The sequence below is a fragment of the Atractosteus spatula genome, chromosome 14 (assembly GCF_055471065.1).
Source record: "Atractosteus spatula isolate fAtrSpa1 chromosome 14, fAtrSpa1.hap1, whole genome shotgun sequence".
NCBI lineage: Eukaryota > Metazoa > Chordata > Actinopteri > Semionotiformes > Lepisosteidae > Atractosteus > Atractosteus spatula.
The window spans coordinates 43,349,408-43,370,317 of NC_142719.1; the positions used below are offsets into that span (position 1 = coordinate 43,349,408).

Consider the following 20,910-nt stretch of genomic DNA (forward strand, 5'->3'; position numbering starts at 1 on the left):
GTGATGCAAAAAAGAAATCTTGTCTTCCCTGAAGTCGCAGATCTGGGGGCTCAATTATTCACTCTGGCCGACCGAGCCGGTGATGTTGACCTCCTGCTTTCTAATTCTCGTAACGGGTGTGAGAAGGCACGTGACCCCCTGGGCGGGTCGCATTCTTGTGAGTTTTAGACCTATATAGACATATCTATTTTCATGACAGTCTTAGACTTAAGCAGGTTCTCTTCATCTTTTAATAACTGCCCCCAAACGGAGGAGCATCAGATACTCTTGCTGAAATCTCTTTTGAGGCATGATGTTCCCACTAACCTGTGTGGTCAGTGCCGAACTCGCAGTGTTTCTGACCATGTCTGTCCAGACTCGGTCCTTGTTTACTAAATACTAAATTATTTAACCACCTCGTTTTAATTAGCGTCTTAATCACGCTAAATAATCTAGGGATTTACCTCTCAATTAACCTACACCGATTCTTAATGACTCCTTTTCTTTTCTTTTTTTCCCCCCAACTTCATGCAACATTGAAGTTGGTAAATATGAGCCCTTTTGGTTAATTAAGAAAAGACTGTTTGGTTTTAATTAAAACAAGTGTTCCATGGAAAGAAATTGTCATTCTTTCTATAATTATACTGGGGGTTCAAACCTCTTCTCTGCACTGAGTTAAGGTAGATCCTCATCACAGGCTTCTCATGGTAACAGAAGGACAAATAATGTTTTAAATGGGTTACACTGTATCAAGGTTTCTTTTCCATACACTAGACAAAATTAGATTTGCAGTTCATAGGAGGTTAAAAAATATTATATTCTTGAACTGGCTCTGGTAAGTCTGTGTAGTGCACTCCTAGAAAAATCCAATGAAATAAAAAGCAACTTTAGTGTAAAAGACAATGTGTATATACTGTATGTGTAAGATAACGTTCTGTTAAATGCGATGCTGTGCTAACTATCCAATTGCAAGATTACACATATTGCCATTTAATGTGAATTCAAAAATATTATGCTCTTTTTAATACAAATGTCATTGCATTGAAGTTTTTTTGTATGAGCAACAATTACGATTGTTCCTAACTGCAGCAGTAGAAATAAAAAAAAAAATGCAGACGTCCTACTTTGTGATGTTCTTTGATTGCTGATACCGTTGCCAGCTCTCGGTCATGAGCAGACGGACGAAAAGGAGGAGCGATCGTTGAGCGCTGGGGGATTGTGAGCACAGCTGGGGGGCAAGTTCAGCTCCAGATGTTCTTCTCTGCCTGGAGTCTTTGCCTCCGAGTGAAAGGACACAAGTGGAGTGGTCAGTGCTCATGTCCAGTGGGGGTGGAGTGGTCAGTGCTCATGTCCAGGTGGGGGTGGAGTGGTCAGTGCTTATGTCCAGGGGTGGGTGGAGTGGTCAGTGCTCATGAGCAGGGGGAAGCAGACTGTGGGGCTCTGGGCTTGGGCAGGTCTCTGGACCCAACTGCTCTGACAGGTTTCCTGAAATGGCTGGCCAGCCCTGTTTCCCCAATGTAAATGGCTGGGTACTTTCTGCCTGAAATGTAGTAAAAGAGATTGCTGGAGTGAAATACTAAGACATTGTATATAAACTCAGCAAATTATTGCAAAACCGTGTTGAACATAAGGGAGCACTCGGTAGGATCAGGCTGGTCCTCTCCTGGCTTGTGTTACGCCACAAAACGGTTCTTTTGTAATCCAGTTGCTGTGAAGCCTTTCCCAATTCTCTGATGCAAAACACAGCTTCCTTCACTTCCAGCCACACAGCTTCAATGTGAATTCAACCTGATGACGACAAGAGAATTCATATTTCACTCATGCAAGTGAGTCTGCAGACAGGACCAGCTCATGGTCTCAGAAGCAGCAGGAATAAACCAAACAGTCCCAGGATGCTCTGTGGTTGAATTCTGCACTGAGCATGAGTGCAGCTGTCAGGAAGGACTCTTGAGATGGTCTGTATTCCTTCACTTCTGGGCATCCTGTTGTAGACCACTGATGTCACAAACTGGAAGCTGGTGTTTATTGTCACATTGATTTCTCATAAAAATCTTGCCACACCATGCAAGTGCTGCAGAAAATACAGCACAGCACAATGTGAGCATCCTGGGTTTCAAAACAGAGCAAACCACCATTTCCTGACATGAAAGGGGAGCGACGCATTTTGATTTTGACTGGAGATATTTCCTGTCGAGCCCGGTTAAGGCTTGGCTATTGTCTCAGCTGGGACATTAATAACTCTGCTGAACTGGAAAAGGCAGACTTTAAAAAAAAACTTATGGTCTTTGGTTAAACAAGCCGATCTAATTCATATAGTTTTCCGTAGCTATTTAATCTGAGGATTATATCTGATCATTGCTTTATTTACAGTGGCCCTTAGGGGTCTTGTCCTCTTCCCATCAATGAAAAGGGTCTTAGCACAAGAATGGAATAGGTGGCCATCTGACAGTTTACTGCAGTATATTTACCATAGGATTTTCCCATTTGCTTCGTGGATTTACTGTGGTGCATGTGAGTAAATACTCCATGGAAATACTATTCTTAAACCACAGCATTCCCATGGTCCAGAGTAGTAAAACACAGTCAAGCCATGGTAAAAGTTCGAAGTGTGCCCAATAAGTGTCTTGTCACACATGCTGTTACTAACGGGGCTGTTAGACAGAATTTCAGGATGAGGTCAAACTGTAAACTTGCTCTTCAGTATAAACACCTGCCTGCTGCGCACAACTCTGCGCCCATCTTTTCTACACTCCTCCCTGCGCCACAGCTCCACTCCTGCAGCTGCCTCCCTGGTTCATTCCTCACAAGTGAGGGGGGTCGTGACAGCAGCTCTGTTCCTCCACCAGTGCTGTCACTTCCTCAGCCAGGAGAGTTAACCCCGAACACTAGAAAATTAATTACGCAATCCCTTAACATTCATTTGGCTCGTTTTGTCGGTTGTATCGCTCCTTGCCTGAACCGCTGAATATCCCTTTATTATTTGCTGAAAGATAGCAGCTCCCAGTCCGTGTGTTTCTTCAGGTTCTCTTTCTTCCTTGAGTGGAAAACATGACAGATCTGCAGCCTGGCCAAGGCCTGTGGTCTCCTCGCACCTGCATCCTGCTCCCGGGCCCGCGACCTCGGCACCGGCCCAGAGTGCGGAGGGCCGGCCCAGCTGGAGGGCGGCAGCGTCATGCAGCCCACACAGGTGGAGGGCGAGCTGACGAAACCACGCGCACTGCCTCCGCAAGACAGACGACAGCAGCGAGGAATCCAGAACACAGGCGTGTTCAACAGGTGGGGGAGGGGGGGGGCATTTGGTAATTTTTAATAACTGAGCTGGGGATTCTATCCAACCAGGGTATAAGCTGGAAGTACATGGCTGGGCATTGACTCTTGCGTGAAGAAGTGACTCCTGTCCTCCGTTGATCAATTTCATTTCCAATCTGATCAGTTTTCTGTAGAGGACCATCTGGAGGTGTCAGGGCCGGAGATATCGGAGGGCCCAGTGACGCCTGTAATACACACGGCAATGCCGGACTGTATCCGCTGGGCCCCGGATTGACTCTCCCCTCGCCCTTCAGAGGGGGTCCAGGCCTGTGACGTGTTCAGCAAGAAGATGCGAGGCGTCTGAAAATAACAATGCGTGAAACCAGACCATGACGTGTCACTGCGTCACTGCCAGCACATTGCCCATTGGTCTGACTCCTTTTCTTCCAAACTTCTCTCACCAAGGAAACCAGGGGAAATATAAACTGAACACGCTGGAGTACTAATACAGCAACTGCTGAGCACCCCCGAGCACGACTAACAACCTGACAGCCGGCCACAGCCTTGCCGGACACAGAAGAGGCTCCTCCTATGTCCTGCGGCAGAGGGTACACAGCGTCGGCACAGACCTGGGGCCCCCCAGGGTGCATGACTCTGTTCTGCAGCCGCGGTGAGGCGAGCGAGAGAAGGACAGAGCTCCAGTGGGAGTGGGGCTGCACACAGGGTGAGCAGGGACAGGGGCTTCTGTGGAAGGCAATGAAGTGCTGGGTGTGGGACTCTGGTGTGCAGATACATGACAGAGACAGAAAACGCCCTGAGAACAAAAAAAAAAAGCTCAGAACAAAACCTGCATGGAGAACCCGTTTCCTGCTCATCACATTCCCACCAAAATTTCAGTCAAAGCGATATGAGAGGGCCAACATTCTTCTCTTCCCCAGCTGGACTTAGTTGAACACTACGTACATGAACAAGGGCCTCCGTCCTCATACAGTACTTACTCCACTGGCCTCGTACCCTTGCACACTGGCACTGGACAGAGTCAGCACACAGCAGGGAATTACCTCTGCTCGGCCATCAGGGGCTGGACTGGAGTGAACACAGGCGGGCGTCTCAGCCCAGGGCTACAGGAGAGCGGCGAGATGGCGAACATGGCTCAGATCATTGAAACTCAAATCACTTTTTTAAATCTCTGCCACGTTACGTTCTGGGTTCCTGTTAATGCAGCACTGAAGCGGTGTATCTACATCTGTTTGAATAAATTCAGAAGACGTTCAGGTTGTCAGATTTCTAATGATGAGTTAATTAGTTAACTAATAATTTAGACAATTTGCTAAGACCAGGGACATGACCTAACCGATGGTGCAGTTTTCTATGAAATAGGATACTATACCTTCACTTCACATTAGGATGACTGGAAAAATCTACAGCTACATTTGAAGACAGGGCGTTGGTATTAGGAAACCTCCAATCACGTGTGTTTTCTTGAGCACTGGTCAAGACGTTTTCCACAAGGAGCAGGGGCTTCTTCTGATTGCACCAGTTATACAACCTGGATCACATTCCACTCCGATTTTGTGATTGCTGCCATGGGCACACTTGACTGGAGACTTTTAACCGTTTCTCGACTTCGAACTGCGTTCATTACTTTTGGTCAGATATTCAATGTCCAGTCAATACGCTGGGCCGGGCACTGCTCCGTCCCAGACAGTCCTGTCAAGGGCGGTGTGTCTGCCGGCCTCGGTCTGCACGCTCCCGGTGTCAGCTCTGAGCCGGGCAGGCCTGCAGGCCCCGGCACACACGGACATCTTCTAGCCAGCGCAGCTCTGCCTGGCTTCAGCGGAGTCCGGGCTGACCGGAGGCCTACAGCAGGGGCGTCCAGCCCTGGTCCCGGAGAGCCGCTGTCAGGTGGGGGTTATCAAACCATCAAATCACTCCTTTCTGAAGGCCCGGCGCAGTTTTACCATGATCGACGAAACAGGGGATTTATTAAAATATTAAAACATTTTATAGAGTGCGAAGGGCTGTTGCACTGTCCAGGGAAAACTCTGCCCTCAGTCTGCTGCTTGCTGGGATGGGCTCTGGCTCTCCTCCTGCACAGTGTTGGATAAAGCCGTGAGAAACTGGATGGACAGGATGGAATTTTATAGACCCTTTGGAGCATAAACCTGAATACTCTATCACCTCCAGATTCATGACTTAACCATCTTCCCCATCTTTAGGAATAGGTACACATTCATACTTTATATGATATCCTACAGGGAGGTTTCCATCTTTCAGAACACACCAGATATTATGATGGGGATGGTGAAATGGATGTGGTTCATATGGTCGATAACTGTTTCTCTCTCAGTTTGCATAGTTGCCTATTAAGGAAGATGCTCTTATTGACCTAGTTTCTCAAACAACCAGGACATATTTAAGGGAACAGAGGCGATACAGACTTGGGGAAATCGAGACCATAATATAGTACTTATCTATATTTAGATTCATTTTAAATCTCTAAGACTGAGGTCTAAATGCAGCGTGTGTAATTTTAGAAAAGCAGGCCGTGAGGGAGCAGGGCAGAGCTCGCCAGCAGCGGGCTGGGACCGGCAGGAGTCAGAGACAGCAGATCCAGGATGACTGCACTTCAGGAACTTAATGTCAATGTCTCAAAACCAATTTCGTCCAACCTGTCATGCTACTAATATGAATGCAATTTCTAAGCTCGTATACGTTATGAATTATTCAGATATAGACGTTCATACTGAACTGCTCCATTTTATGCAAACTAAAGCTAAGCCACACTGTTGTGAAACGTACTTTTACTATGTACGACTGTAACAAGGCGTTTTAACACGCGGTCGAGGTAAGACCGTCTCTGCGTGACGTAATGACTCGAGCTGCCGGCATGCAGCCTAGCAACCGCTAAGGACTCACTGCGCATGCGTTCACCTCTCCAACATGGCGGCCCCCGTAGATCTCGAGTTGAAAAAGGTAAAATGTTTTATTTCATTCTTATACGATAACGGTTGGTCATTCTCAACGGCAGCATTTTAGTTTCTGGTAACTTTATCTCTCATGTCGTAGCCTTTTGATGGTTTTTAAATGGGGAGACAGCCCTTTAATCCTGTCACATAGCGTGTGGTGGAGAGAAAGCATGTACAGAACTGCTGAGTAGTTAAAAAAGGCTAGCTAGCTTAAAGTCATACCTGTTTTGTCTTTTAATTGCGTAATTTTACTATTATTAGATTTTTTAATTCATGTCGTATTTTTATCTGGTTCGTGCAACGTGCGTCACTTTGTTTTTAATATAGCCTAACATCTTCTTTGCTAAGTGTTTTAAGATGTCATTCTGCTTTCGGAAAAAGAACGATTATTTCCTCCGCGATAGTTTAGATTAGTAGAGTCCCAGCAGCAGGATGCCCAGTGATCAGGTTGTCCTGAATCCCTTCGTGATTGCACGAAACGTGAGTCTGGCCAAGAACCGACACCCCGCGTGTGTGTTGCATCTCATCGCGGTAGTTACCAACATCGACTAAAAAACTATGCTTCTGTAACGTGGGAGATCTGAATTACCCTTGTAGCAGCAACACCTGCCCTTTTGTTAAATAATGCTTATTCTATCTAATGATAATAATCTAATTATTCTGCACTCACTGCGTAACTGTACATCCATCCATTTTCTAACCACTCTGTCCAGCTCAGTGTTTTCGGGGATGCTGGAGCCTATCCCGGCAAACAAGGGGTGCAAAGTGCGATACACCCTGGACGGGATGCCAGTCCGTTGCAGGGCGCACACACACACACACACCAAGGCCAGCTGTCCTAGAAGCCAGCTAACCTTCCAGCATGTCTCTGGGGTGTGGGAGGAAGCCCACACGAATCCGGGGAGAACATACAGCACCGCGAGGCAGCAGCTCTGAATACTGCTCACAGTGCCTCGCTAAGCAGGACAACAGGAAGTGCGACACGGGCAGGCCTTCTGCTTGCGAGGGCTGCGGTGTGACGTGATGCGGTGTGACCCGCAGGCTTTTGCCGAGCTGCAGGCGAAGGTGATCGACACCCAGCAGAAGGTCAAGCTGGCGGACCTGCAGATCGAGCAGCTGAGCCGCATGAAGAAACACGCCCACCTGACGGACACGGAGATCACCACCCTGCCCGCGGACACGCGCATGTACGAGGGCGTCGGCAGGATGTGAGTACCCCCGCGTCTCTCTCGCCCTCTTGTCTGGGTCTCCCAGGCCCGTTCAGTTCGGATTGGCTCTGCTGTACCTCACCAGCGTTGCTTCTGTGGGCTTTGGCACTCGTATCTCTACATTTCTATTACATATAGAGTCTGATTGGAACCTTAGGGAGGTCACAGAGAAGAGGAGGCCATTTGGCCCATCTAGCTAAGCGAAGCAAGGACATCGTCTGTCCATTTCTTGAGAGAATCCCAGGGTATCAGTTTCAACAACATGTCTGGGCAGCTTGTGGCAGACACCCATCACCATTTGTGTGAAAAAGCACCTCCTCTTCTGACTGGAGGATCTCATTCAGCTGTGTCTTGAAAGAAGCCAGAGTATTGGCTCTGACAGCAATGCTGGGCAGCTTATTCCAGATTCCCACAACACTTTGCAGTTAAATTTAGCTAAAGTCTCTTTACCATTCCTTTGCAGTTTCTACAGTGTTTCCTAATCCTTGTATTGTGATATCATCTGTGTATTTGACTGTGAACTATACCGGAACCTAGATCACGGGTTAAATATTAGGGAGAGCGGCCGTCCTGATACATATTCTTGTGCTACTCCACTAATTACATCTGTACCAATGCCAGTCTGAGCAGTTGTACTTTTTTTCTGTACTCATTGTTTCTGTCCAATAACCTGTTCTGAACCCAAGTGCATGCATTACTTTGAGTGCCTGTTGTCTGTATTATTAGAATTAACTTTAATGAGGAACTTTGTCAAAAGCTTTCCGATCATGTAAAATGTATTATCTCTATCCATTACTGCTGATTGTTCAAAGAACTCTGATAGATTACAGAAGATCTCACCCTTTTTCTCTGTAAATACCGGAGTCAAATAGTGATGTATCAGCCCTCTCCATTTCCTGCTCTGAAAGCTTTCCACTGATTCCTCTGAGACTTGAACTGGAGCCTGTTCCGTTTTTACTACTTTATAAAGTGCTTTCTTTCTCCTCAGATTGCTTTAGTGATTAAACCGTTAGGGTTTCTGCATTCTAGCCTTTGATTTGCTTACTCTTTGGGATTGATCATTTCTGTTCCTTTGTGTAAAGAAGTACCTCTGGTTGGTGTTTTACTGTTCATTCTGAAGAATGTTGCTGGGTTGAATGCATCACTGCCTTTGAGGGAACCTTGACAGGGACTGGTGATGAGTATTTTCTTTTGGTGTAATAATCCTAGCCTTTGTGCGAATGGTAGACATTTTTATTTGGTTCAAACCGCTTTCAGAAATGACACTGGATAGGTTTTTTTGTGTTTCCCGTTGCACAGTACTGGTGTTGTCATGTGTTTTGTGGACAGTTAGATGGGTTTGTAATTTAAAATGTTTAATTTTATCTCAAGCTAATAATAGTATTTCGTTTTTGCAATCCAACATGTCATTCCACTTGCAGGTGTTAACGAATTTCTCAATTTGGAGACTATTGTTCCTGAAAACATTCTTCTGTACCATACAGCACTGCAACCTTGTGTTAACTGGGCCTCACAGGCTTGGCTTCACGTCAGCCAGTTTGTCTACATTAATAGTACCGAGAGTCATCGTCATGCAGTTACTATTAAAGTCACAGAGGCCTGAAGTGTGAAGGAAACAGATACGTTTCTTTTTCTGTATTGTAACTTGGAGGGGGAGGGAGAGGAGCTCAGTGATAGTGATAGTACCAGGGGCTGTGGAATGAGCCTGTCTGGCTTCACCCTTACGGTGGGGTTTGGTGTTAATTAAATCCGCTTGTCGCACCAGTCACAGGTTCGAGTGGCGGGGACCAGTTCAGCAGATTTTGCTGCTTTGCTCACGTGTTCTGCTGAATCTCTGTGGTGTCTGAAAGATGAAGCTGTCCTGCAGGCTTTGTGCAGTATTAACGTAAAATCTGTCCTATGTGTTTTCATGAGGTTGGTATACTATGTACGAACATTAGAACGTTTACTCATCCCAGTTGTTTCTTGAAAGAAACCAGTTTATTGGCGTCAACCACATAGCTGGGTAACTTGTTTCCACTTGTCTACTCTGGTTTGCGATTCCCAGTTCATTGTGAAGATGTCCGTTGTCTTGACCTGTCAAGGCCTTGAGGCCTATATCCGGTGTTGACCCCCTGATTTCCTGCAGCCTCCTGCAAGGTGTTATAACCCTGGAGAGGTTTATGCTTAGAGCACAAAGACGGGCGGGGGGCAGGATGAGGGCATTTGATGCTTTTTATTCATCCTGCTGATCCGTCATCTGTTGATCCGATAAACATGTCGTCCCTTTTCAGATCTGAGCAGGAAGGTTTGCTCAGGGTGGTGTGGTCAGTTGCACCTGCTGTCGGTTTTCAGAGCAGTGGTACTGGTGGAGGCCAACAGGGTAGCTGGGTGAGGACAGTGTGTTACAGCTGTGGGCTGATGTCACAGACCGGGCTGGGGGAAGGTGCTGAGAGTCTCTTCTGCTTGTATGGGTACATGCCAGCAGCTCGGTGTTCCTGGCTTGGAGGTGGTGTGGTCGTGCCGCAGTGCCGGGTCCTGCACAGCCAGGCCAGAGAGGGATACCGCTCGGGACTGTCTGCTCAATCCGACACGTGAGGGTGATGGGGAGATGAGTAAGGAGCAGCTCGATGTCAGGCTCTGTGATTAACTGCCTCAGGCACTGCTGGAGGATTGGGCTGCTAATCCTTAGCTCAGAAACAACAACAGCATTGGGTTCCTCTTTGCTCCAGTCAGTGGCCACTGTGGGCTGTTTCCCTGCTCCACGTGTTCTGCCTGTCTGATTCTGTCACCTTCTGTCAGTGAGGGTCCTGCTGGTTGTGTCTAGTAAGGGTTAAATGGTTACAGCTCAGAAGTTCCTTGGGAGAATTGGGAGCAGTGGCACTCAGTACGTTTGAGGGGCAGAAGTAATTAATCAGCTGTATGTATTTAATAGAGGAAATGACTTAAGGGCACTCTTCCTGAGCTTTGAAAGTAGAATTCAAGGCTTGAGTTTATGCATAAGGTATACAGTTTGATGGGCACCAGTACTAAAACAGTGTTAAGGATAGAAGATAATGGGTAGAAGCGCTGATGTCTGTGCTGTTAACTGGGTGCTGGGTGTTTGATCTGACATCTTCACTCCAGCTCTGTTTTTCCCAGTTGTTCCCTGTGCCTGGGATCCTGATTCCCGCATGGTGCGCTCTCATTGTCTGCCAGGAGGAAGCTCTGGTGTTTGCTATTCTGCTGGCCGGGCAAATGAGAACACAAACAATGGGGTTTTTCCACAACAAAGTGTGGAAACGCGCATGAGGAGTGCAGTTGGAAATCTAATCATGTTAGATACTGGCCAAGGGTGGGAGTGTGGGCGTTTTTGCATCTGCTGCCTGCGTGTATAACTTTGGCATTATCCCTTTGCTTTATCTTGCTTTATTTTTCTGTTTCTTTATCTTGTTTTGCATGTTGAATGCTGTAACATCCTCATAGTTATCTTTAGCAAAAGATGTTTCATGTAACTAAAGGAAAACCTCCCTGGAGCACAGAAAGGTGTACTAGATGCCCTTTTGCCCTGCATTTGAAGTGCATTAGTTCTTGTGCTTTGGTGACACTTTCCAGCCAGTTGCAGGTTACAATATGAACACACAACTGCCCTCTGATGTCTTTCAAGTTTACACATCTTTGGGCTTCTCATGTCTCTCTGGTATTTTATATCCAACTTCGACTCTCTCCTCATAGTTTCCAGGGCTCTGTATGTTATATATTGTATATTAAGTGAATATAGTAGTTTGGAAGCTACTTAAGATGGAATGAAAATGCTGTGGATTGTGTTGATTGGATTGACTTTGTTTTTGTAGTCCTAATAGTGAAGCCACTATTGTGGGCCAGACTGTTCTGCGCTGCCCCTGTGGTTGGCTTGTGCCCTTGCAATGGAGTCCTTCAGTCTGTGCTGTCCTGGACAGCACTGTGCAGCATGTAGTGTGTGAAATGGCTATAGGCCGGCCAGGTCAGTGTGTTGGAGGGGGCTGAGCACAAGTCTGATGCCTGGTCCTAACAACTGACTAATCAAAATTGGGACGGTATAAAATGAAGAACTGGAATAGATAAGAACAAAATTCTTTGCTGTGAAATTATCCAGTTTTCCCAGTTGATATGAATCTGATGTCCTCGTTCATTCCTGCTCGTGCCTTTTGTAACCAAACGCTCTTCTTTCTGAACTGCGTTTCCGGCCCTTTGTAAGGCCTGGTCATTTCCTTGAGGATGGGGCTGGTAAGCTGCCCCCCCCGTGCGGAGTTAAATCTGTGAGAGTGGATGTTTCAAAGGTGCTGCTATACGGAAATAAATAACTGCATCTTGCAAATATACTACTGTTCTGTAGGCCTGCCAGCAAATTCTCTGTTTGTTACTTCACCATCCTAGGAAAGCCTTGTTATGTATCCTGATAGCACTATTAATTTCTAGTGGTCTATTTGCGCTGCCTGGGGACTGGCTTCATCATGTTGCAGAGACAGGCCAGGAGGGGGGAAGAGGGTGGCTCGGCCTCTCCAGCCTTTGTTTAAGAACTCTCCCACACGGGACAGAGAGGCATTTGCCAACCGCGTCTTCCCTTTTATGTCTGCAGCCTCGGAACTGCAGATCCAACGTCTCCTGCAGCTTGCTGATATTCGGCAGTGTTGCGGGGCTGTTTGGGTTGTGTGGCTGCAGCACAGGGGGTGCGTTGGACAAAGACTCGTTTGTGTACAGCGCCATGCTCTCCAAGGGGGCTGTGAAGCTAGCTGTTGAACTCGACTGTGTTTTTTCGAAGGCAGGGCAAAAGAAAAAAGCCGCCTGGAGATGCAAAGATGGGCTCTGGAAAAAAATCACAGAAAAGGATCCTGAGAATATTGCAAATGGCAAAAATAAAGTAAATAAAACAAATGAGAGTGGATAACACTCGCAACATTGATTTCAGTATTAAAGCTGTCCAGGCAGTCCTCCCCTGTGGCTCAGTTAGTAAAGGTGCTCCCTCAGCAGCAGTAGGTCTGTGATCACGGGTTCGAGCCTGAGTCATGTTACTAGCCGACTGTGACTGGGATTCCCCTAGCAGTAGAGCACAATTGCCTGTGCAGCACCAAGGCTAGAGTGGGGTTAGTTGGCCAGGGCTCTCTTGGTTGTCAGCCACGCGGCGCCCCCTGTGGCCCTGGGTCCTTGCAGGCAGGCGGTGCTGTCGGTGAGGGACAATCAGCAGTGAGCATCCTCTGTGGCGCTGTGGCGTGGCTGCGGGCGTGTTAACACACGAGCAGAGTCGGTCCCCACTCCCTCACTGTCCCCTGTGTGCAGTTGCTAGGTTTGTAGCTGTGAGCCAGGATGTTGAATGTAATTTAATGTCAGTGAAATTCAATGTGAATTAATTTTCCAAGCTCCCTGCGAATCGAGGAAGAACGCATTCTTTGATCAACACAAATTTTCCTAAAGGCTCCGTCTGATGGAGGATTAAAAAAAAGCTCCTGCAGCCCGACTTCTATTCTTTGTGAAGTGATCACACAGCTGTGGTATGGATTCCTGAAGGAGATTCTTCAAAACATCGCTGGCTTGTACAGTCTTATCTCTGTTAGGGGTTTCATCAACAACACGGAAAGATAAATGAGGGGAGAGTTAGGAGCTCGGTTTGCCACACTTCAGTGGAATTTGGCCCCTTTTTGGGGGAGTGTGAAGGTGAGAGCATGCTGTGTGGGAGGTTGCGGCCTCCCTACTGCTCATGTAAGGAACCTGTTAAGTGTTATGTCTGCTGCGTGTGCTGACAGGGATCTTGATTTAGCTCTCTTTCAGGGTTTTTGTTTTGAGTGGTTTACGTGTGATTCATTGACTGTTACGAATGGCTGGTGGTTTCTGTCCAAATGTGGCAGGCATCGGAAGCACCGCCTGACCGTGGGAGCAGACTGATTTTTAAAGGTGTAAAAAACATTTTTTTTCCAGTTTTCAGTTTCGGTGAATGCCTTGCACCTAGACCCACTGCACCTGTGTGTCCCATATCGGCTTGTGTGTTAAAACACTCCATTCAAGCAGTGTGACCCATGTGGCCTTTAAAGGAGTAGGAAGTTGATGTGGAAATGCGGTGGAGGAAGGTAATCCAGCTTCTGCCTCACTATGACAAGAGAGCAAATGGATCTCTGTGTGTGTTGGGGAGGAGGGGGCGGAGCTCTGTGTGTGTTGGGGGTGGAGGGGGCGGAGCTCTGTGAGTGTCGTGGACAGGGTGGGGGGTGGCAGTGAGGGAGTGCTTTCCCTGTAAGAGACGTTTTTAGGCCAGCTGCATCAGACCCTAAATCGGCCCCAGATTAGGGATGATACAATTCGGGGTCATAAATCACGTGCAGCTCTTTGCTTCCCCTCTCATTGGCAGTGTCCTCGGGCCGCTCGCCCTGAGACCCTGTGATCAGGGACTCGACCCCTTTCACAGGTGGTGCCTTCCCCCTGTACAGCTGTGAAGAGCTCATGAGTTAGTATCGCTCATACCTCCCTGCTCTGCTGGAGGTGTTGTGGAACAATAGTTCAGCTCCGTGGAACAGGTCAGAGTCTAAGAATGCTTGGACTCTACTTGAGAAGCTTAGGGGAATTTCAGGGAGATGAGATCATTAGGAATAAAGGGATTTTCTTCCCCTGTTTGAGACATGTGAGAGTGAAGAGCTTCTCTATAGCAGAACCCATGATCTTAAGTGCAAAGCCTGTTTTACAATTTACATCATTATTATTTTTATTAATTTAAAGCTTATGTCATCTCACTAGCTCGCTCCTCTGCCACTTTGTCGATGTGCCTGCTATGCGCTGATCATCTCTTTCAGATCTCTGTCTGAGACTGCACTGCCTGTCTGGAGCCATCGTTCAGCTGAAGAGTTAGGGTCACATGTCTCTGTCATCACCTACAGTGTTAAGACCCTGGCACAGTTTGGACTTGTGTTTTAAAGCTCGCAGTCAGGGCAGATTGGTTGAGAAATGAACAATATACATTACCTTACACTTTCAAAGCAAACAACAAAAGGGAAAAAAAAACAGATAATTAATTTAAAAGACAAATGGACAAATTGAGCAAGCACCCTGAGAGAACCTGAGCCAATCTGCTAGGAAGAAAGAGCAAAAACTGCACCTGGCTGATGTGCAAAGTTGGTGGAGACTGTATTATCGTGGCTGTCATTGCTGCCAAAGGTCCTTTTCCAAATATTCAATTTCTTATTTAGTTTTTGCTGACATTTATTGTGATTTATTATCACCCTTATGTGTCTTCATTTGGTGCATTCGGGTTTCGGAATAAAATATTAAGTTTTAGTATTTAAGTTTAATATTAAAGTTTGCATCCCTTTCATTTTTTTGTCTTTTGCATCATTTGTGATTTCGTAAAACAGGGCGCCACAGGAAGGGTGTGCTGCATGGAGGTGCACTGGGGCAGATGGGCGGGATCCTGAGCTTGTTTTTGATGAAGTTGACATTGGAAAGCCCCTGCTGATCCGCATAATGGCAGAGTGGTGGACAGCAGCAGAAATGTGTTGGAGAAGGAGTAGGAGTTAAGATTGCTAGTGTTCACAATGTTTGCTGAGCTGTACGCAGAAGAGGCAGCCAGATGTTTTCCTGCCTGTTTGAAATGCCTCCATTCCCTCAAAGCAGAGTCTGTGTCAGCGAACAAAGTGGCTTCATAATTATTAAGTGTGTCACCAAGCATTTTATTGCCAAAAAACGTGGATGTCTTCCATTTCCTTTGCCCAAGTTGTATCAAAAATCTAAAAAAAAAATACTGCATGAATGAAGAGACTTAAATGTGGTTTCAAACCCATCAATGAAAGGTCTCAGAACATGGACTTTGTCCCCTCCAGCACCCTCCTGTGAAGCTTCCTTTTGCCTGTCCTTGCCATCACGTTCGGTAAAACTGTCCATCTGCTCTCAAAACGCTTCTTTGCCTTTTCCAGTTGCTGTGCTGTGAAATGCTGCTGATGTTAAGCACGTTGGCCACAATACAGTGAAAACGCACTGCAGATGTCTGGAAAATCCCTAGGAATAGAGGAAATTTGGGTCTTGAATGGCTGTTAAAAGATTAAAATTCAGCAGAGATTCATGCCTCAGTTTAGGGGAACTGCAGTCTCAATTTCTCAGACTGGTTATGAAGTCTTGGTAACAAAATAAATTAATTGATGTGTCGCAAAAAAGTAATCAATTTCAGAATTAAGCACAAAATCGTGAACTTTGAGAAACTACTGCATGGTCTCCATGTTGTCGCAAACTGCTGGTCTCACCATGGGCAATAGTTCATTAGAACTGCGACGTGAAGCGGCCCTTCCTGCTCATTAGTCTCTGTAATGAATAATGTACTGAGATGTATAAGCAAATTAGTTGGGTAGGTGGGGGCGGAGCTCTGTGTGCGTTGGGGAGTAGGGGGTGGAGCTCTGTGTGCGTTGGGGAGTAGGGGGCGGAGCTCTGTGTGCGTTGGGGAGTAGGGGGCGGAGCTCTGTGTGCGTTGGGGAGGAGGGGGCGGAGCTCTGTGTGCACTTGACATTACTGGAAGTTTTGTTGCCTTGTTGTGAATTGCTGTCATCCAGCACAATTTTGTGATTATAAATTGGATTTTAACATGTTACTGTGTTCTTTTTACTTTCATTGTGGTTTGAAATCCAGTTATCAATGCTGATTATACCCCCAAAATATAAAAATAGTGTTGCAGTTCCCCTTTAACACCTGATATTGGGAAACTTCCCAGCTTTAAGGAAGAAATTCATTTTTCTTCATGATTTCTTCAGTGTTTCCATTCTTTCTTGGTGGAGCCTTCATTGAAATAAACTTGACACCTTGACGATGCAGCTATTGATCACATGGCAGTAAGAAAGAGCTTGATCGGCAGAGTGTGTGCAGTTTTTCAGCGCATGTGCAGTACACAGTGTATAAACCTAGCAGTCTCCTCTGGCAACCATGATGTGCATGGTTTCGATACCTGTTTTGGCACCAGCCAAATAAATGCAGGTTTTGTCAGCAACATCAGGGCGTGCACGACACAGTTGACACCACGTCTCCGTGCGCCCCGTGAGCCTCTGGTCTGTAAGTGTTCATTTCCTCTCAGCAGCCATCATCTGAAGCTTCTGCCAGGGAGCTGGGGGAGGTGTCCTGAAAGAAACCACTCAGTGCCCATTGTATTGTAGACCTGTTGGCATAGACCTTACAGTCCTACACAACTGAATATGTCTAATGTTATCCAGTATTTGTGCAGTATAATGTAAGTTAGCTAGCGAAGGACGTATTGTAAACTTGCTAGTATTAATAGCTACATATTTGACTGTTAGGCAAATCAGAGGCAGCATAGGCTGTTCATCTAACTAACATACACTACGCCTAGCAAGGTGATTGAGAGTTGTTAGCTTTATTTCATCTCATGTTATGAAAGAAAAATAAGCTTGGTTTGCCTATTGTTGGTTTCATGATTACAGTGGCTCCAGGAAGCAATTGTGTACATTAGTAAAACACACATTAGAGTCAGCATGTGAATGTGTACATCTAATTTAGAGCCCACAATAACCTGTCTTGTACATCGTGTATTTCTGATAGCGCTTTAAAGTGACTTCAACGTGTCTTCATCACTTGATGTAAAACACTAAAAGGCACCAGGCATTTTCCACTTGTAAGAGGTGAATCCCACTACCCAGTTTATTTTGTTAATGGAATTTACAGCTAAAAATTCTTTGTTAATCTTATCTGTGAAAGAGAAAGAGGGAGTAGATAAGCTACAAAATTCCTGCACAGTTTTGCTTTTGAGAAAGGAATGTTTCCTGGCACATAACGCAGATCTATTTGCATTTATCCATGATTCAATTTCTTTTTCTCCGAAAGCAAAATCTCTGATTAGAAAGGCCTTCTCCTGGACAGGCATGTCACAACAAAGAGTGAGTGTGAAACTGGAGGGCATTAAGGAGAAAAACTCAGCTTTTCTTTGAGGCTGAATGTGAGCTTAAGACTTCATTGCTCTGAGAGATCTTGGCAACACTCTCTCGTGTGTCTGGGGCTCTTTGCGCTTGTCATTGTTTTCAACAAAGCCCAGGGCCTGTCTCTGTCAGCAGTCTTGCAGGCTCTGCGGTGTGCTCATCGTGCCAGGGCTGCTGGAAACTACTGTGTCACTTGCCTTTCTCCGTCCCTCCCAGGTCTCAACAGGGAAAGGTCAGAGGTTCCCATTTTTAAGCTGATCATTGCGTGCCTTCGTCCTACCGTCCGTGATTAATGGCTCTGTCTCCTGAACGTTACAGTGTTAGACAATTCTCTTCTTGTGTGATGGCTTCTTGTGGGTTTAAATCTTATTTTTTCGTCTGATTTACAAAATGAGAATATGCAGAATGTTTTTATTTTTTTTCCTTTTAATGGTCAGTCCCTTTGTTAGATGTGCTCATTGCTGCAGCCCTTAAGCAAATAAGAGAAACAATACATGTACTAGCAGCCCTCCCTCCCAGTGGTGAGCACCACCTAGGTCTGTGATTCTCACCTCCAGTCTTGAAAGTGTAGCTGTCTGACCAAAGGCTTTTAGTCTTTTAACTCCTGGTAGGTTTCAGCTGTGCGTCTGCAGGACCAGGAATGAGAATCAGTGACGTGACATTGGGGCTCATCTAGACTCTGAAAACGTGCTGTACCTGCTGTCCAGACACAGTGGGGCAGCAACGTAAAAGTTATCGGTTAAGCAGTTCCCAAAGAAGTAAAGCTATGTTTTGGCACAGCTAGAAATACACAATGTAATTGAAGAAATTTTGAACTGTACGCTTGAAAGGCTTGTAATGTTGTGTTGTGCTTTGATCACAGAGACATTGAGGTTGTCAAGAGTTTAAAAATAAAAATGGTTTATTGCTCGGATGGCGTGACATGCGCCCAGAGATTAGAAGATTGCACCTCTTTCTCCATTTGCAGGGGAGATTGTGTGTAATCTTTCCAAGTTCACCAAATACTGGTCTGAATTACACAGACTAAACGATGAACTTGGACTTCTCCAAGCCACAGTTCTCATTGAAAATCTTTTCCCAGGCACTGAAATCCACATTCCTTTCAGCTCTTTGTCTGGATCGTCTATTCTGTCCCATTCTGAGAAGTTATCCTTTATGTGGACTGCTTTTTTCTTGCGTCCTTCCTTCATAAAGCGATTATTCAACATTTTTTCCTTTGTGAGTATTAATTGGAAAGAGTTTGCTGAGTGTGGGTTTGTCAGAATTCAGCAGAATTCAATGACTCTCTTCTGTGAGCCACAGTGCACATTGTTGAGCAGGCGTCTGCTGGCGCTGGCTGGGCTGGGACACCTGGGCCACTTCCGGGTTTCTGTGGCTTGACGTGACAGAGAGCTTCAGCCAGGGTCATGTCAGATCCAGAGACCCCCGGCCCCCACAGTGGCCGGCGATGAAATGGGTGGGGTGGGCGAGGGACAGTCGTACCTTAAGATATATCTTGCTGTCCTTTCTTTACTGATTGCGTATCTGTCTCCTGCCTTCATAGTCTGCTCTCCTGAGTCCGTGAACCTTTGAAGCATTTTCTACCCTATGGCTCTTGCTGCAGAAGCATTGCTTCCTCTGCTGCCCATGACTAGCCCAGGTAATGACCAGGTAGTAGGCAGGTAATAACAGGTGTAGAGTTTCATGGCCTGGAGGCACTGAGGTGTGATTGATCAGGAATCTTCTGACAGTTCCAGGACCTGCTGAATTTCTGTTATGGGAAAACTGGAACTGGAGAGCCCCAGCAGGCTTTTATCCCCTGTCCTGGGTGAGAAGGAATCCCAGGAATGACGGGGGCTGCACCTTTCTATTTCAGGCTCTTCCAGCTTCCCTCAAGGACGGCTGTGGAGCACAGTGGGGTCCCCCGCGCGCCGGTCTGCGCGCCCCCTCCGATTGTTTAGTTAACCTCGGGGTCAAGTTGGAGAAGCTGATTTCCTTTTTCTGTGTGGTGGTGTTTTTAACACGCTGTGTCTCGCGCATCCAGCTCAGCTCAGCTCAGCCCAGCTTAGCCCAGCTCAGCTCAGCTTAGCCCAGCTCAGCTCAGCTTAGCCCAGCTCAGCTCAGCTCAGCCCAGCCCAGCCCAGCCCAGCTCAGCTCAGCTCAGCTTAGCCCAGCCCAGCTCCGCTCAGCCCAGCTCCGCTCAGCCCAGCTCCGCTCAGCCCAGCTCATTTCAGCCCAGCCCAGCTCATCTCAGCCCAGCCCAGCCCAGCCCAGCCCAGCCCAGCCCAGCTCAGCCCAGCCCAGCCCAGCCCAGCTCAGCCCAGCCCAGCTCAGCCCAGCCCAGCCCAGCCCAGCCCAGCCCAGCCCAGCCCAGCTCTCTGGAGGCTCTCCTGAGCCCCGTCCGCTGCTTCTCATCGTCTCTGGTGCATGCTCTCGCCCCGGAGGGGAAGTGGAAGGCGGGTGAGGGGTGAGCAGTTATATTCTGCACACACCCAGTCACCCTCGTTGTCCGATGGTGAGCAACCGCGGGATCTGAAAGAGCTCATTGTGGTCTCTGGCTGGCCTTTCCAGTTGCCCACGCAGGGAGGGTGAGCAGCGCAATGCGGGGAACTTGACCTGTGGGGACAGCAGTGCCAGTTTTGAGCCGGGCGCAGTGGCTGCCGGCCGCCTTCCTTAAAGTGTTCTGCTCGCCTCGTGCCTCTGGCGAGCGGCAGGGTGCTGGGCGCCGCCGGTCTCCGCCCGGCCGGTAGCTGCTCCCGGCACGCTCACCTCTTTCTCGTCATCCTGGCTATCTGCTCTGCTCCCGGTTATTAAAGCAGATCGCAGCTCCGTGCTTCCCGGTCACAGATTTCCAGTGGTTCGGGGCCTCCGCAGGAAACAATGGTCTGATTGTCGGGAGTAAATTGTGTCACGGAGTCTCCCTGTTCTTTTTCTATTCATCGCAGGAGGCAAGACTTCTGAGCTGCAGGAATTCGGACCTGAACACTCCTGCTTTGTTCTCCGTGGAGCGTGTGCTGTAATCTGTTGTCAGATAAATATAACCACTTAGGAATGTGTTTTGAGAAATATTCCCTTCGGTACACCATTGATAGCTATCTTGTTGACTTTCAGCTAGGCACAATATTCTCCTGCTTTTAAACTTCTTTTGAAAGTCTACTTCAGGCTTTCAAGATAACGTTTGCTTATGCTCAGCTGCTGTCCGCTGTTTCAGTGTGTTCAGGGCATGGTCCTCTCCCACACACAGCAGGCTGGGATCAGTTGTTCTGAAGTGTCTGAAGTTCGGGCTCCGGAGTGGTGTTACCACAGTGAGCTCGGGCAGCTGAAGTACAAAACACAGATCTGGGACTGTCTCTCAGCTGTCTGAACCTTTTCATTTCAAAGGGTTTGATTGCTGTGTAGTAGATGGGCTAAAATGTCTAAAGGCAGACAGGTTGCAAAATTCTTCAAGTTAAATTATTCTACCATGACATTTTCTGCCTTTCAAGTAATATATCCACAAGCACTTTATCGGATGTGCTTCATTCTGCTGTAAATAAAATGCTGCAATATATGCAAAAAAGTCAGTACTGTTGCTTACTTTTTGCACTTGAATCATCCTCATCTGAGCAAGCTTTAAGCTAATCCTGATTTGTGTTGGGT

At 47.0% G+C, this 20,910-nt stretch overlaps 1 protein-coding gene across 1 annotated transcript in view; it reads left to right on the forward strand.

The window, feature by feature from the left end:
- The first annotated feature begins 6,141 nt into the window (after nucleotides 1-6,141).
- Nucleotides 6,142-20,910, forward strand: part of pfdn1 (prefoldin subunit 1) — a 56,645-nt gene continuing 41,876 nt past the window's right edge. Inside the window, exons 1-2 of the mRNA XM_088933350.1 lie at nucleotides 6,142-6,204; nucleotides 7,239-7,405. Coding sequence (XP_088789476.1) covers nucleotides 6,172-6,204; nucleotides 7,239-7,405 — 200 coding nt within the window. The 5' untranslated portion in view covers nucleotides 6,142-6,171. The remainder of the gene's footprint in view (nucleotides 6,205-7,238; nucleotides 7,406-20,910) is intronic.